Source organism: Podarcis melisellensis (assembly GCF_964234715.1).
Source record: "Podarcis melisellensis genome assembly, chromosome: 7".
Classification (NCBI taxonomy): Eukaryota; Metazoa; Chordata; class Lepidosauria; order Squamata; family Lacertidae; genus Podarcis; species Podarcis melisellensis.
The window spans coordinates 71,347,197-71,361,060 of NC_138539.1; the positions used below are offsets into that span (position 1 = coordinate 71,347,197).

At 41.5% G+C, this 13,864-nt stretch overlaps 1 protein-coding gene across 8 annotated transcripts in view; it reads left to right on the forward strand.

Annotated features, from left to right (window-relative positions):
* Nucleotides 1-13,864, forward strand: part of CDH10 (cadherin 10) — a 396,417-nt gene that overhangs the window by 337,610 nt on the left and 44,943 nt on the right. For 5 of the 8 annotated variants that reach the window (XM_081918200.1, XM_081918201.1, XM_081918203.1 and 2 more), the window contains exon 3: nt 11,253-11,547. In XM_081918200.1, the coding sequence (XP_081774326.1) occupies nt 11,253-11,547 (295 nt within the window). Of the gene's footprint in view, nt 1-829; nt 862-1,064; nt 1,144-2,323; nt 2,373-11,252; nt 11,548-13,864 lie in introns of those variants that run through there. The other 3 variants (XM_081918205.1, XM_081918204.1, XM_081918206.1) reach the window with 3 other exon arrangements.

Consider the following 13,864-nt stretch of genomic DNA (forward strand, 5'->3'; position numbering starts at 1 on the left):
TGTGTAAGACACAATTTCTCCCTCACCAACCGTCATCTGCCGCCTCACAATGACTTCTACGTTCCTGATATGCTTGAGCACGAAACAAACAAACAAGATGTCAGGGTGCTGTTAGGGCCCCCCGGCTGGTTGCCCAGAATAGTATAAAGACCAAAAAAAGTTTCTTACCATCCTTTTTTATTTCAGTCTTTACAGACAGAGGCCATAGAAATCAGCCTTTTGGATTATGGCATTGTCCCAAGTGAATCTTCAAACCCACCCTCCTCCTCATTTGTCATTCTCATCATCTCCTCTACAGGTGCTGCTCTGTCTTTGAGCTCTTTGCTCTCCTACTTTTAAAGCTCACCAGGTTCTGGGAAATGGAGGGTTTCTAACGATAACATGTCAGCCAGATGTTGTTCTGCCTCTCCCAACTTTCCTCCTCATCTGCCTCTGTGCTGCTCAAACCCTTGTTGTAAATTTATACTGTCTTCCTCTTCCTCCTCCCTGGAAGGCTCAGGGTGGGGAGGAAGTATCTACCATTCCTCCTCTGCCCAGTCCCTGACAATTATTTTCTAAAACAGTGGAAGCAGGTTTTCAGGTCATACACAGCTCTTCTTCAGGCTTTGATTATGAGAGCAAAAAATGAACATCCCATAGTCTAGCTAGAAGCAACTGGGTACTCAGGCTGATAGTTACTTGGCTGCAGAAGTTTACTGGCCATTGCTGTTGGCATGGAGATAGTCTAGGTTGAATGCAAACATGTCATTCTGATGTCATGTGTGATGTCACAAAGAGGATATGCTTTAAGTCTTGGTAAAGCCAAAAACAGTTAACAGTCAGACAGCATCTCAGCACTGTCAAGATGGATCTCAATAATAGGTGATAAATAGTTTTATTTGGGGGATATATTAACTTTTACTATTGGGGAAAAGTTTTAGATTGGTTTCCAGGTTGTACCCCATCAAGTTGAGGCCAATAAATATACATTCACAATCATGTACCCATCAAATAATCAACTTTATGTTTGACTTTGGGACTGATTCATACAACCATATTGCCTTCACTCGATAGCAGCTTTTTCTCTGTATTTGAAAAAAAAAAAAACCAACAACACCCAGAAGGAGAAGATAAGGAACCAGGAATAAGATTTGAATGAGTATGGTGAGAATCTAAGCTTTACAAGTGAGGGGGCTAGGAAGATGGCTTTGTGGTCCAGCATAGGAATGATTGGTGCTTCATATTATTGAATTCCTGTTCCACAAAGAAGAAGCCACAAAGTCTTTAGACTCTTTGCTCTCCTACTTTTAAGGCTTGCCAGGTTCTGGGAGATGGAGGGTCTGGAATGCTTTCTAATGTTGATGTGTCAGTCAGGTGTTGTTCTGGCTCTCTCATGATTTCCCAACTCCCCCCCCCCTCACCTTCCTCTGAGCTGCTACCTCCCTCAAACCCCTCTTATAAATCTATATTGTCCTCCTCTTCCTCCTCCCCGGAAGGGTCAGGATGGGGAGGCTGTCTCCACTGTCCAGTCCCTGACACAAGAACCCACTTTGCCAATCCTGATTTTTGAAGAAGATAAATACTCAGAGCATGTGCCATTTTGCATTGTAAACTTGCTTTGATCATGGCAGCAGCAGGGCTACAGACATAAAATGGATGCTGCTTCTGCTGCCCTGGTGCTAAACTGATTTATCGTGGGGATAGGTGTTATGTTGTTGCAGAAAAAATACATTTTTTAAAAATGTAGAAAATAATAAAGAGTTTCTGTAATCATATATATGCCAAGCCAGCCACCACCTGATTATTTTTAAAACTCTCTCTCTCCCTCTCTCTCTCTCTCTCTCTCTCTCTCTCTCTCTCTCTCTCTCTCTCTCTCTTCTCTCTCTCTCTCTCTCTCTCTCTCTCTCTCTCTCTCTCTCTCTCACACACACACACACACAAACAGAGTGTGTGTATCCTCCACCATACACTGACAACACACCTCTTACCTCGGGAAGAGAGCTTATGAAATATGACAGCAATCCTGAGGTACATGCATACAGCCTTGGCAGGTACATCATAATTGGTGGGAAGGGGTGGAGATATCTCAGAGCAGAACAGCAAGGTAATAATAATAATAATAATAATAATAATAATAATAATAATAATAATAATAATAATTTATTTATATCCTGCTCATCTGACTGGGTTTCCTCAGCCACTCTGGGTGGCTTCCAACAAAATATTAAAAATACAATAAACCATCAGACATTAAAACTTCCCTAAACAGGGCTGCCTTCACATGTCTTCTAAAAGTCAGATAGTTGTTTATTTCCTTGATATCTGATGGGAGGTCTTTCCACAGAACAGGCACCACTACCGAGAAGGCCCTCTGCCTGGTAAAAGGTAAAAAGGCAAGGGTAAAGGACCCCTAGATGGTTAAGTCAGTCAAAAGCAACTATGAGGTGCGGCACTCATTTCACTTTCAGGCAAAGGAAGCCGGTGTTTGTTCGCAGACAGCTTTCCGGGTCATGTGGCCAGCATGACAAATTCGCTTCTGGTGCAACGGGACACGATGATGGAAACCAGAGCGCACGGAAATGCCATTTACCTTCCCTCTGCAGCAGTACCTATTTATCAACTTGCACTGATGTGCTTTCGAACTGCTAGGTTGGCAGGAGCTGGGACAGAGCAACAGGAGCTCACCCCATCGTGGGGATTCAAACTGCTGACCTTCTGATTGGCAAACCTAAGAGGCTCAGTGGTTTAGACCACAGCGCCACCTGCGTCCCTTTATCATTCTGGTAGTGGAAATCAGACATCTTGAGATGTCCATGCAGTGCTCATACCAGCTATTCTTTGCTAAAGTTTGGTGTAAGCATCTAGGCTTGCCCCTTATCCCATATAATACAGGATTGTCCCATTTTTCAATGACCCTCAGGGTCCCTTCCCAGTACAATTCTATGAATATGCTATGTCCAGTATTGATACAGTTTTGTCCTGAATTTTAGGTCTTCTCTCCCTCGCTCATGCGCTCTCTCTCTCTCTCTCTCTGCCAAGTTAGGGATCATCTCCAAATGCATCTGTTTGAAAGGATGTGCAAAAGATCATGCATTTAAACTCTGGATAGCTGAGCACAGACAGTTTTACAAAATCATGTAAAATGCCACACACGTCCGTGTGCGACAAATTCCAGAGAGTCCATCCTCTTAGGCTGCAATAGATTGCAATGAATTGCTTTGGTCACTCAGCACCAGGTTGGGGGGGGGGTGTCCCCCAATCATCCTGCCCTGCTCTGTCCTATATTTTCCCAGAACAAAGGTGGCAACCTTAGAACATACCTTTCTGTTTGCTGCTTGGATGCAGCCGAGACAACCAAGCTCCAGTCAGCTTGTTGGATTACCAAGCCTCCCCTGCCCACAAGGCAGTCCCAGAGGATTAAGGGGCAGCATCTCGACACCAGGGACTCAGCTACACAGCTGCAAATAAAACGTTTTAAATGTGTTTTAAGTGCAATATACAATGTGACACTAGATGGCGATGGTGAGCCTTATGGAAAATGGAAAATTCAATGTATTTTTAAAAGCGTTTTTTTTAAAAAAATAAAAAGCATTTTCAGAATGGTTTTTATGTGCCTGTAGATTCCACCCAGGTCAGAGGCAAGGGTTTACAACAGGAGGCAAGCACATTCGAAAAGATCTATGCCGATGGGAAGAAAAAAGTTTGACAATTTAAATATGATTTGGGCAGCGCTTAAAACAACCAGCATCAAGAGAATTGAATATTCTGAAAAGGATGAAAAATTAATTTAGAAAGCATACTAAAAAAAACACCATTTAAATTTTCTAGCCGCTGTGTCACTTTTCCTTGTCAGATCTCTACTGAACTTAAATATGCAAGAACCCATTTCATGCAATCTCCTTCCTGACGTTATGAAGCATTTATGAGTCGCAACACTTAAATAGTTTTCATCTTAACAACACTATGTTAGATCACACCAATTAATATATTCATAGGGAAGAGCCATATGTTATTACTGGAATGCAGGGGTATCACGTTCAGTAATTGCGGTTGCTGTAGGTGAAGTCCCGATGATAAAGAAATGAATGTGGGAAATGAATGTGCAAAATATTCAGATTTATTCAAATTTCTGGAGAGGAAGAAGCGGTGTTGACTGCTGAAGAATGGAATGCTACCATTGGGGAGAGAAGAAAGGAATTCATTGCAATAACAGTTTGCAAAATATCTGAGACAGATATAAAAACAAAACCACATCTTTACAGCAGATCATTTTGGGAAACAAAATTGCTAAGTGAAACAGATGTCTTTTCCTTTCTCAGCTTGGCTGACATAAATCGCAGATGCCCATTAGCCAAAAGACGTGTGTGAACATTTTACGTGTAAGACAGAAAATGAGAACTTCACTGTTATTTGTGAGCTCCCTGCTCTTTCTGACAGTCCTCCCCTTTTGTTTTGTTGTTGTTCTGACAGAGAAAGAAAATAGTTCTGTGTTTTTTAATCTGAATTAGTAAATAGATAGTACTAGCAGTAAATAATCACAGGCATAATTACGGGCTTGGCAATGTGGCCCACTGGCAAATGAAATTTATATTTTGGTGTGATCTCTTGATCTCCTTGGGTGAGATCTCTGAATGACCAGATTGTTCAAGGTTCCATGACATCAGGGATTGTTATGTACCATCTTGCAGCCAGTTTTGTGGCTATTCCTACTACTGAATCTATGTAGTTTGGTCTTCACTGACAGAGATCTGTCAAAGACGATGCTATTCTGTTGAGGACCACTCAAAGATACAATGCACCCCCGGCAGTCACTGCAATAACCCTACCTGTCATAGTTATAGCTATTTTGAGAAAGGGGGATGTGGTTCTTCAGCTTTATTGGTAATAGGGCACTGATATGCCCTCTGCTCTCTGAAGGTAAAGGTAAAGGACTCCTGGGCGGTTAAGCCCAGTCAAAGGTGACTATGGGGTTGTGGTGCTCATCTTGCTTCAGGCCGAGGGAGCTGGCGTTTGTCCACAGACAGCTTTCCAGGTCATGTGGCCAACATGACTAAACTGCTTCTGGTGCAATAGAACAACCTGATGGGCATGGAAACGCCATTTACCTTTCCACCACAGCAATACCTATTTCTCTACTTGCACTGGCATGTTTTTGAACCACTAGGCTGGCAGAAGCTGGAACAGAGCAACGGGACCTCACCCCATCACAGGGATTTGAACTGCCGACCTTCTGATTGGCAAGCCCAAGAAGTCCAGTGATTTAGACCACAGCCTAAGATGGACACTTTATGTTGTACCCAAAGAACCAATTGCTTTCCTTCACTGAATTGTGTTGAGGAAGGAAAGATACCTGCTTTCCCATGTATGGCATGTTGTCAAGCTGTCTTTGTACTTGCTTCCCCAGAGTTAAAATGATCAGAAAGGGTGAACAGGCACAGGGAAAGAAAAGCTTCTCTACCCATTACAGAATGGCTTCCAAGGTACATAAAGAACCTCCACAAACAGCGCCATCACTACCAAATAGCAGTGATGTACCGCTGCTCCTGAATAAAATTTAACAGCCTGGGTCCTAAGTTAGGTCAATGCTGCACATATTGCAGTCACGAGAAGGAAGCTAAAAAAAGAACTTGATGGGTTTGACAAAAGCTGGCTAATGAGTTTGTGGCTGAGGTGAACTTTGAACTGAGGTCTTTCCAACCCACGCTCTTATAAAGATCTATACTAGGAAGAAAGAGGTGAGTGAAGATCTACCTCAGGAACAAGTGTTGGGGGGAATCAAATCATCCTTACCTTATGGGAAAAGGTACCAACACTAACAGAATGGCAAAATAAATTATTAGACTATGTGGAAATGCCTCAACTAACAAATAGGTTAAGAGGTAACACCAAACAATTATTTTCTCAAAAATGGGAAATGTACAAAAAAATAAGTAACATATTATTTATGGTGGTGTTTGAATGACCCTTGTGTACATAAAATATTAAGAAATAAAAGAAAATCAGTATGCTAGGTTGTATGAAAGTATTAGAAAGTATATTAACTGTAAAGTAATAATTATAAGTAGATTCAAAATCACAAATGTCAACTATATCGGGAAATGATGGGAAGTCTATATTTATTTTACTTCAGTTTGTTGTTGTTTTATTTTATTTTATGTACCATTATATGATTTTAGCTTAGCTGAAATCTAAGTGGAATTAGAAAGTCTAATTTACATTCTAAGTTAAACTAATTTAAGAATATATATATATATATATATATATATATATATATATAATATGTACGTGTATGTGTGAAGTTAAATCTGTAATGACATTAATGAATTTCATTAATAAAAGACACAATGGCAAAAAAAAAAAATAAAAAAAAATCATCATCCTTACCTTATGGTTGAAAAGGTGATCAAAGGCTGCTGTCGTTGGGGAGGGTCCTGCTCTCAATCTGGCCAGGCAGGGGGAGACCCCAGAGGACAGTCTCTGCCATTTCTTCCCAAGCAGTGGGAAAAGACCAGCAGTGCTTCTTATTTGCCAAGAGCTCACTATAAAGGAAGCATGGGGGGGTGCCAAGGAGGTGGCAGATCTGACCTCCAAGGAGCTGTCCCTGTGGCAGTGGGCGATGCATTCCCTGGAGGCTAGATCCACTGCCCTTGTGGATCCTGCTGCCCAAGGCGATCACCTCACCTTGCCTCATGGTGGGATGGCCCTGACAGTGGATGTGGGACTAGACACAGGGGTCCGCAAACTTTTTCAGCAGGGGGCCGGTCCACTGTCCCTCCGACCTTGTGGGGGGCCGGACTATATTTTGAAGGGGGGGGAAATGATTGAATTCCTATGCCCACAAATAACCCAGAGATGCATTTTAAATAAAAGCACACATTCTACTCATGTAAAAACACCAGGCAGGCCCCACAAATAACCCAGAGGTGCATTTTAAATAAAGAAGAGAAGAAGAAGAAGAAGAATTTGGATTTGATATCCCGCTTTATCACTACCCAAAGGAGTCTCAAAGTGGCTAACATTCTCCTTTCCCTTCCTGCCCCACAACAAACACTCTGTGAGGTGAGTGAGGCTGAGAGACTTCAGAGAAGTGTGACTAGCCCAAGGTCACCCAGCAGCTGCATGTGGAGGACACATTCTACTCATGTAAAAACACATCCTGATTCCCGGACCGTTCATGGGCCTGATTTAGAAGGCGATTGGGCCGGATCTGGCCCCCGGGCCTTAGTTTGCCTATGCATGGACTAGAGGAAGCCTTATGTCATAAAGTTGTGGCTAGAGGCATGGCCTGCAGCTTCTTTCTCCATGTTAGCTCTTCATCTGATGATAGGACAACATCTGTATCCAGATAGGATGCCAGATGTGGATGTTGCTTAGCGCTGGCTCTGGGGGAAAACACACAGCTTGCTGCATGGTGCCAGTGGGCAGTGACATTATTAAGACCACTTCCAAGCTAAGACATTGTCAGGTTGCTCTTTAAACATCTGGAAATGACCAGCAGCAAAGACTTGAGCAGAGTTTGCCCTGTATGCCCCATTTGGAAGGCTGGGCAAATGCGGATGTTGATGTATATACAGTGAAGGTTCTGCCTCAACCTCAGTTGATGTTGTTGTTGGTGGAGGAGATAAGTTATCATTGGAAACGGCTGATGTTACTGGTTCCTGAAACCTGTGGTTATTTCAAAATTCAGCACTAGTTATAAAATAGTTGAGACAGCAAGAGGTATCAATGTGGTTTTCCCCCATTCCTATCCCATCCTTCATCTCAAAACTGAATTTATGATTCTGTGATTAATTTCTATTTTGGCTGATATGACTGAAGATGATCATGCAAATCACTGCTCCAGTTTTTGATTAGCGTTCCTCTGTTCTTAATTGAAGTTGCGAGGTGGGATGGGGGCAGCACCTCAAAGAATCTGCTCTTTTTAAAAAAATCCTGCAAAGGTTTCTTCACTCATTATAGGTTTTCTGATATATTCTCTCTCCCCCCCACACACATAAGGTTGATACATATTTCCTTAAGCACATTATCCAGGATGCATTTTATAGCATGCAAATATCTAGCAGATTGCTTACACACAGAAAAAGTTGTTGCTGCTGTTAACATTTAAATATAATGAAATCAGTATGCAAATATGATCATTAGGGACATAACCGTATGGCTGATTATTTGTATGAGGGGGGGAAACCCCAGATTGTTTGCTTGAACTTGCTTGAGGCACATAAAATGAAAGCTACATTCTTTCTTCTGCATGTATTTCTTCCTGCATCAGTGTTACTAATGTGAGATGAAATCGGTCTTTTTGGCGTAAGTTCAATTTTGAGTTGAGCCCATTAAATCTTTAATCCTGTTCACACTTATCTGGGAAGGAAGTTCCATTGAACTCTATGGTGCTTATTTCTGAGTAGACAGGTGTAGAAAACATTAAAGATTTGTCCTTCCTCACTGTCAAATACTTTTTTATTGTATTGATGCATGAAAAGCTCATAAAATGGGGAGAAGAATGCTGCCACGTTCTCATGAAGGTATCAGATATGGAAGGATGCCTTAGATCTTAAAATATGCTGAGTAGCAGAAGATGTATGAGGTTAACGGTGAATAACAGCTGAATTTGAGGGAGGGTTCCGATACATTTCCAGGGACCTCCATTTTGAAAAATTAAGGGAATTGGGTTTGCGGACTACATTCAGACACTTTATTCCCTTTTCCTGATATTTCCTTCCCTGATGATTTCCACATTTGATGTGGTCTTTCACAGAACATCAGAACCCCTCCTGAAAATCTAGTGCAGGCATCCCTAAACTCAGCCCTCCAGAAGTTTTGGGACTACAGTTCCCAGCATCCCTGACCACTGGTCCTGTTAACTAGGGAAGATGGGAGTTGTAGTCCCAGAACATCTGGAGGGCCAAGTTTGGGGATGCCTGATCTAGTGGAATCTAGTGGAAGTTTACTGCTCACTTCTGTATTAATTGGTTTTTGTTTTTGTTTTTTAAAAAATCAATCTGCAATGCCATTATCTCAGAAAAATGTGGAAGATTCGCACTGTAATTTCATGGGATGAAATTTGGGCCGGTATTCTGATGAGTAGTTCTGATGAGTGGGAAGGGGACAGTTAATCTCAAACTAAGGGTGTTTGGCCCATCCTAGTGCTGCGTCTTATTTTATTTTTGGTACTACAGTCAAATTCAGTGAAGCCTTGGAGGGTCAACTGTGGGTCCAGATCAGGCCCGTAGGCAGAATAATAAATTTAATAAATAATAATAATAATAACAATGACAGAGATGGAAAGTTCTCTAGGTTCAACCCCTTGAAGTTCACTACTATATTATTACCAGTAGGTAATCCAGAATCTGACTGGAAACCTCTAAACAAAGTAGCCTTTTTACTATCAGGAGGTTTCCCCCCCAAATGCTTACTCTAAATCCCCTTTCTTGTTATTTGAACCGATTGGTTTGTGCCCTACCCTATGGAGGTACTTACAACAAATCTGCTTCCTCATTTATGTGGCAAACCTTTAGATATTTGAAGATCATATTGCCTCTTAATAATCACTTGTCCAGGAATAATATTCCCCCCCCCACTTCAATTTTTCCTCATAGGACTCAAACTCTGAGCCCCTAACCAGCTTTGTCACTATCCCCTGGTCATACTTATTTATCCCCTGTTCCACTTTATTGGGATCCTTGAATAGTGTTGCCCAAAACTTGACACAGTACTCCAAGTGAGGTCTGACCAATCTGTTAGAAGAATAACAGAGGGGAGATTTTTCTTCCTTTGTAAGATAAAATATGTCTATATGGACAGGAGGGGGAACCTGTGGCTCCCCAGTTGTTTTCAGATTACAACTAAGATCATGCTGACTAGGACTGTTGGGATGTGAAGTCTAACCACATCTAACTACAACTAATCCAGAATGCAGCAGCTAGACTGGTGACTGGGAGCGGCCGCTGAGACCATATAACACCAGTCCTGAAAGACCTACATTGGCTCCCAGTTCGTTTCTGAGCACAATTCAAAGTGTTGGTGCTGACCTTTAAAGCCCTGAACAACCTTGGCCTTCTATACCTGAAGGAGCGTCTCCACCCCCATCATTCTGCCTGGACACTGAGGTCCAGCGCTGAGGGCCTTCCGGCGGTTCCATCACTGGAAGAAGTGAAGCTACAGGGAAGCAGGCAGAGGGCCTTCTTTGTAGAAGCACCCATGCTGTGGAACGCTCACCCATCAGACGTCAAGGAAATAAACAACTATCTGACTTTTCACCTGAAGGGAACCCTGTTTAGGGAAGTTTTTAATGTTTGATGTTTTATCACTTTGTTATTAATAATATTTTGTTGAGAACCACCCAGAGTGGTTGGGGAAACCCAGCCAGATGGATGAGATAGAAACAAACAAACAAACAAACAAACAAACAGATAAATTATTATTATTATTATTATTATTATTATTAATCTGGAGGACCATACTGATGGAGACACTGCTATTGTCTAGTAGGAATGAAAGGTCTCAGGTCATGGTCCTCTTGGCTCTGCCCTCTGAATTCTGTTAATAAGCAATGCCTAAGATGGAAGCTGGGACATTCTGCATGCAGAACATGTGTTCAACCATACTTGAAACAGCTTTATGAATCACTAGCCAGCTTCAGCCCTTTGGGAGATAGCACTGTTTGGTGAATGAGAAAGCCAAGGAAATATATTAACCTTAAGATCACAAGCAGAGCACCTAGGGAGACTGCAAGGTTCTCCATAAGATTTTGTTCCCCATTTGCTCTTTGGGAAGAAATAACAAGCTTTCTTTCAAAAATTTTGCAGTTCCGGCACTAGTTATGCAGCTTTTCTTAATTATCACGTACCCCGCCTTGTCCTTTATCTGTTTAGAGAATTTACAACTAACACAGCAGGTTGTGAATGTTTAATAGATTCTTTTCCAAGGGAAGAAAAGGTCAGCATTACCATAAAATTCTTCTTTAAGATTTGTGACAGAAATGTTCCACAGCACGGAACAGGTGTTGCCGGAGAAACTAAAATCTGCCATGGGAGCTGAGCTCTTAACGAATATTCTGTGCATTATTGGGAAATGAGAATTTTAATGCTCTACGCACATACATGGTGATGTATTGAGTCAGCATAAATTGAAAGGGACTTGGTTTTGTCAATGCATATTTTGTTTGAAGCACCTTGTCTGACTCACTGTCTTCTGAAGAAGTGGACCCATTTTATTAAACACCCCCCTCTCTCTCTCTTTCTCTCTCTCTCTCTCCTCCGACCACCCAACCCTAGCTTCACTCTGACCAAGACAAAGGAGATGGGTCCCTCAAGTACATTTTGTCAGGAGACGGAGCTGGCACTCTTTTTATTATTGATGAGCGAACAGGTGACATTCATGCCACACGAAGAATTGACAGGGAAGAGAAAGCTTACTACACCCTACGTGCTCAGGCTATTAACAGGAGAACACTCAGGCCGGTGGAGCCTGAATCAGAGTTTGTCATCAAAATCCATGACATCAATGACAATGAACCAACATTTCCTGAAGAAGTTTACACCGCAAGTGTTCCTGAAATGTCAGTTGTTGGTGAGTGTTACATTCAAATGGAAATAAATGTCTGCAAAGGTGAGATGCCACATATGTCCTGTTCTTGTAAATTCAGGCAGTCAGGGTGGGAATTGCGTTTTTCGGGGGAGATGCCATAAATTAGGTCTTTTCTTTTCTTTTTAAGGAAAAACAGTGGAATGGAATGGAATGAGGAACTGCATTTTCTAGATCAGTGGTTCTTAACCTTTTTTTGGGCCATGCCCCACCTAGGTGTCTCTAAAATCCTGATGCCCCCCCTAATGACATATAATTCTCATTATTCAAAAAATGGACTCCTATTCACGTGGAGGAAGCCTAAAAGGCCATTCACTGTTAATAACTCATTCTCAAATTGCCCCCCTTAAAAATCAAATCACCCTCCCTTAAAAATCAAATCACCCTCCCTTAAAAAATCAAATTGCCCCCCTGTGGGGCATGTGCCCCACATTGGGAATCACAGATCTAGATCCATAGTTTTCAATATTTTTGGATCTGGGATCCACTTTAAACCCAAACATGTATTTGGGGACACACTTCATAGCCTCATGGTAGTAGTGCTGCTGTTGTGATGCATTTTATATCCACTATGGATACCTGCCTATTACTTGTATCCCAGTGATCTATATTCTCCATAAAAAGTGAAGGAACAGAGGATAATTTGAGACTAAACAGCTAGTTGGGAGAACGACTGTGATTAAAACTTAGTGAGAATCCATCACTCCGCAGTGGTTACTAATGAATAAATGCACATACCAGAGTACTAGGATATAACTTTTATTGTCACAGAACTGGAAGGTAATCTAGCATAAACTCCTGGATCAGGATTCAGATACATTTCACTGATATGTCCATAGCATGCGTAGAGAAGAAAGTGCACCAACCCATTGGAAGCCATAAAACAAAGATTCTAAAACATTATTTGACCAGAAGGAATATTCGTCCCCCATTTGCAAATGTCGCAACCAATTACATCCTGAGCATAAAAGCATGAGCTGTTCACTCAGAGTTCCCCAACAGAAAATGTTCTTCGCTATCTGGTGTAAAATCCAAGCTGTGCACTTTTAGCCATCCCAGAAAGTAGGACTGGGATGCTCCTTAATTCAATAGACCTCCATCACCAAGACATAAATGGCAAATTAGTGCACACTGACCCAGCAAAGCAAGTCTATGTGTGGAAGCAAGCTTTGATGTGCAGATTTCCATTCTGGACTAGGAACCATGCACAAAGAATAGCTGCAGGTGCACATCTGTGTCACAGAGCAAATCTGGTGGCAAGTCATTTAATCTGATTCCCACATACATTGAGTGTGCTCCATAGAAGGAGATTCACTTTTATGTTGCATTGTGGATGGAAACTAGATTTCTTAGGCTACAGTCCCAAGCTTGCTTAGTAGAGAGCAAACCCTACTGAACTTACTGGGGCTTACTTCTGAATGAGCTTTCATGGATTTGCACTGTTACACCATTAGTTGTTGCATATATAAGTAAACTTCGTTCATTTTTTGTATTTGTTTTACTTGGTTTTGAACTAATCTGTGCCTGTAGAATGGAAACTGTATTTACAAGTAAATCAGTGGATCTGTTTGACATAGGATCATAGTATCATCAAATTGTAGAGTTGAAAGAGGCCACAAGAATCATCTAGTCCAACCTCCTGCAAGGGCAGGAATCCTTTGCCCTTTGTGGGACTCAAGCCCATTACCCTAAAATTCAGGGGTCTCATGCTTTACCAGTTGAGCTATCTGTACATGGCTGAGTGCTATTCAGTTTCACCCCTCAAAAAATCCAAACTGGCCGATTAAAAACAAATAATTCATGATGTGCCACAAACTTGGCATCCCAATATTTCAGGAGTCTGCCAGATAAATAGCAGTGTGAGGAAGGGTCATAATTAGGTATGGACAATCTCAATTTTGGTTTCTCGCAGCATGGCACTTTCCCAATCTTCGATTCAGTTCTCCACATTTCTGCAGCAATTTGTGATTGATTGCTTTAAAATTCTCATGATAAATTGTCAGTATTTTGGTGCATATTTCTTTATGCAGTTTTTACTAATACACACACTTTTGCAAACAATTTCCCCTAATATAATGCATTTCTATGCACACTTACCCCAAGCATATGCATTTTGGTACTCATTGTTTAGTTGTAGAACTACATCTCAAAATTCAGAGAAGTGTGAATTTCAAAAGACAGCTGTGTTTTGGTTTACGTGTTGCTCTGACAAGTCCAAATTAGGTAGTTTCTCATTAAAATTCAAACAAATCTGAATTTCTCCTCCATTCTCCCTAGTTCACAAGTCTCATTTTATTTCTAT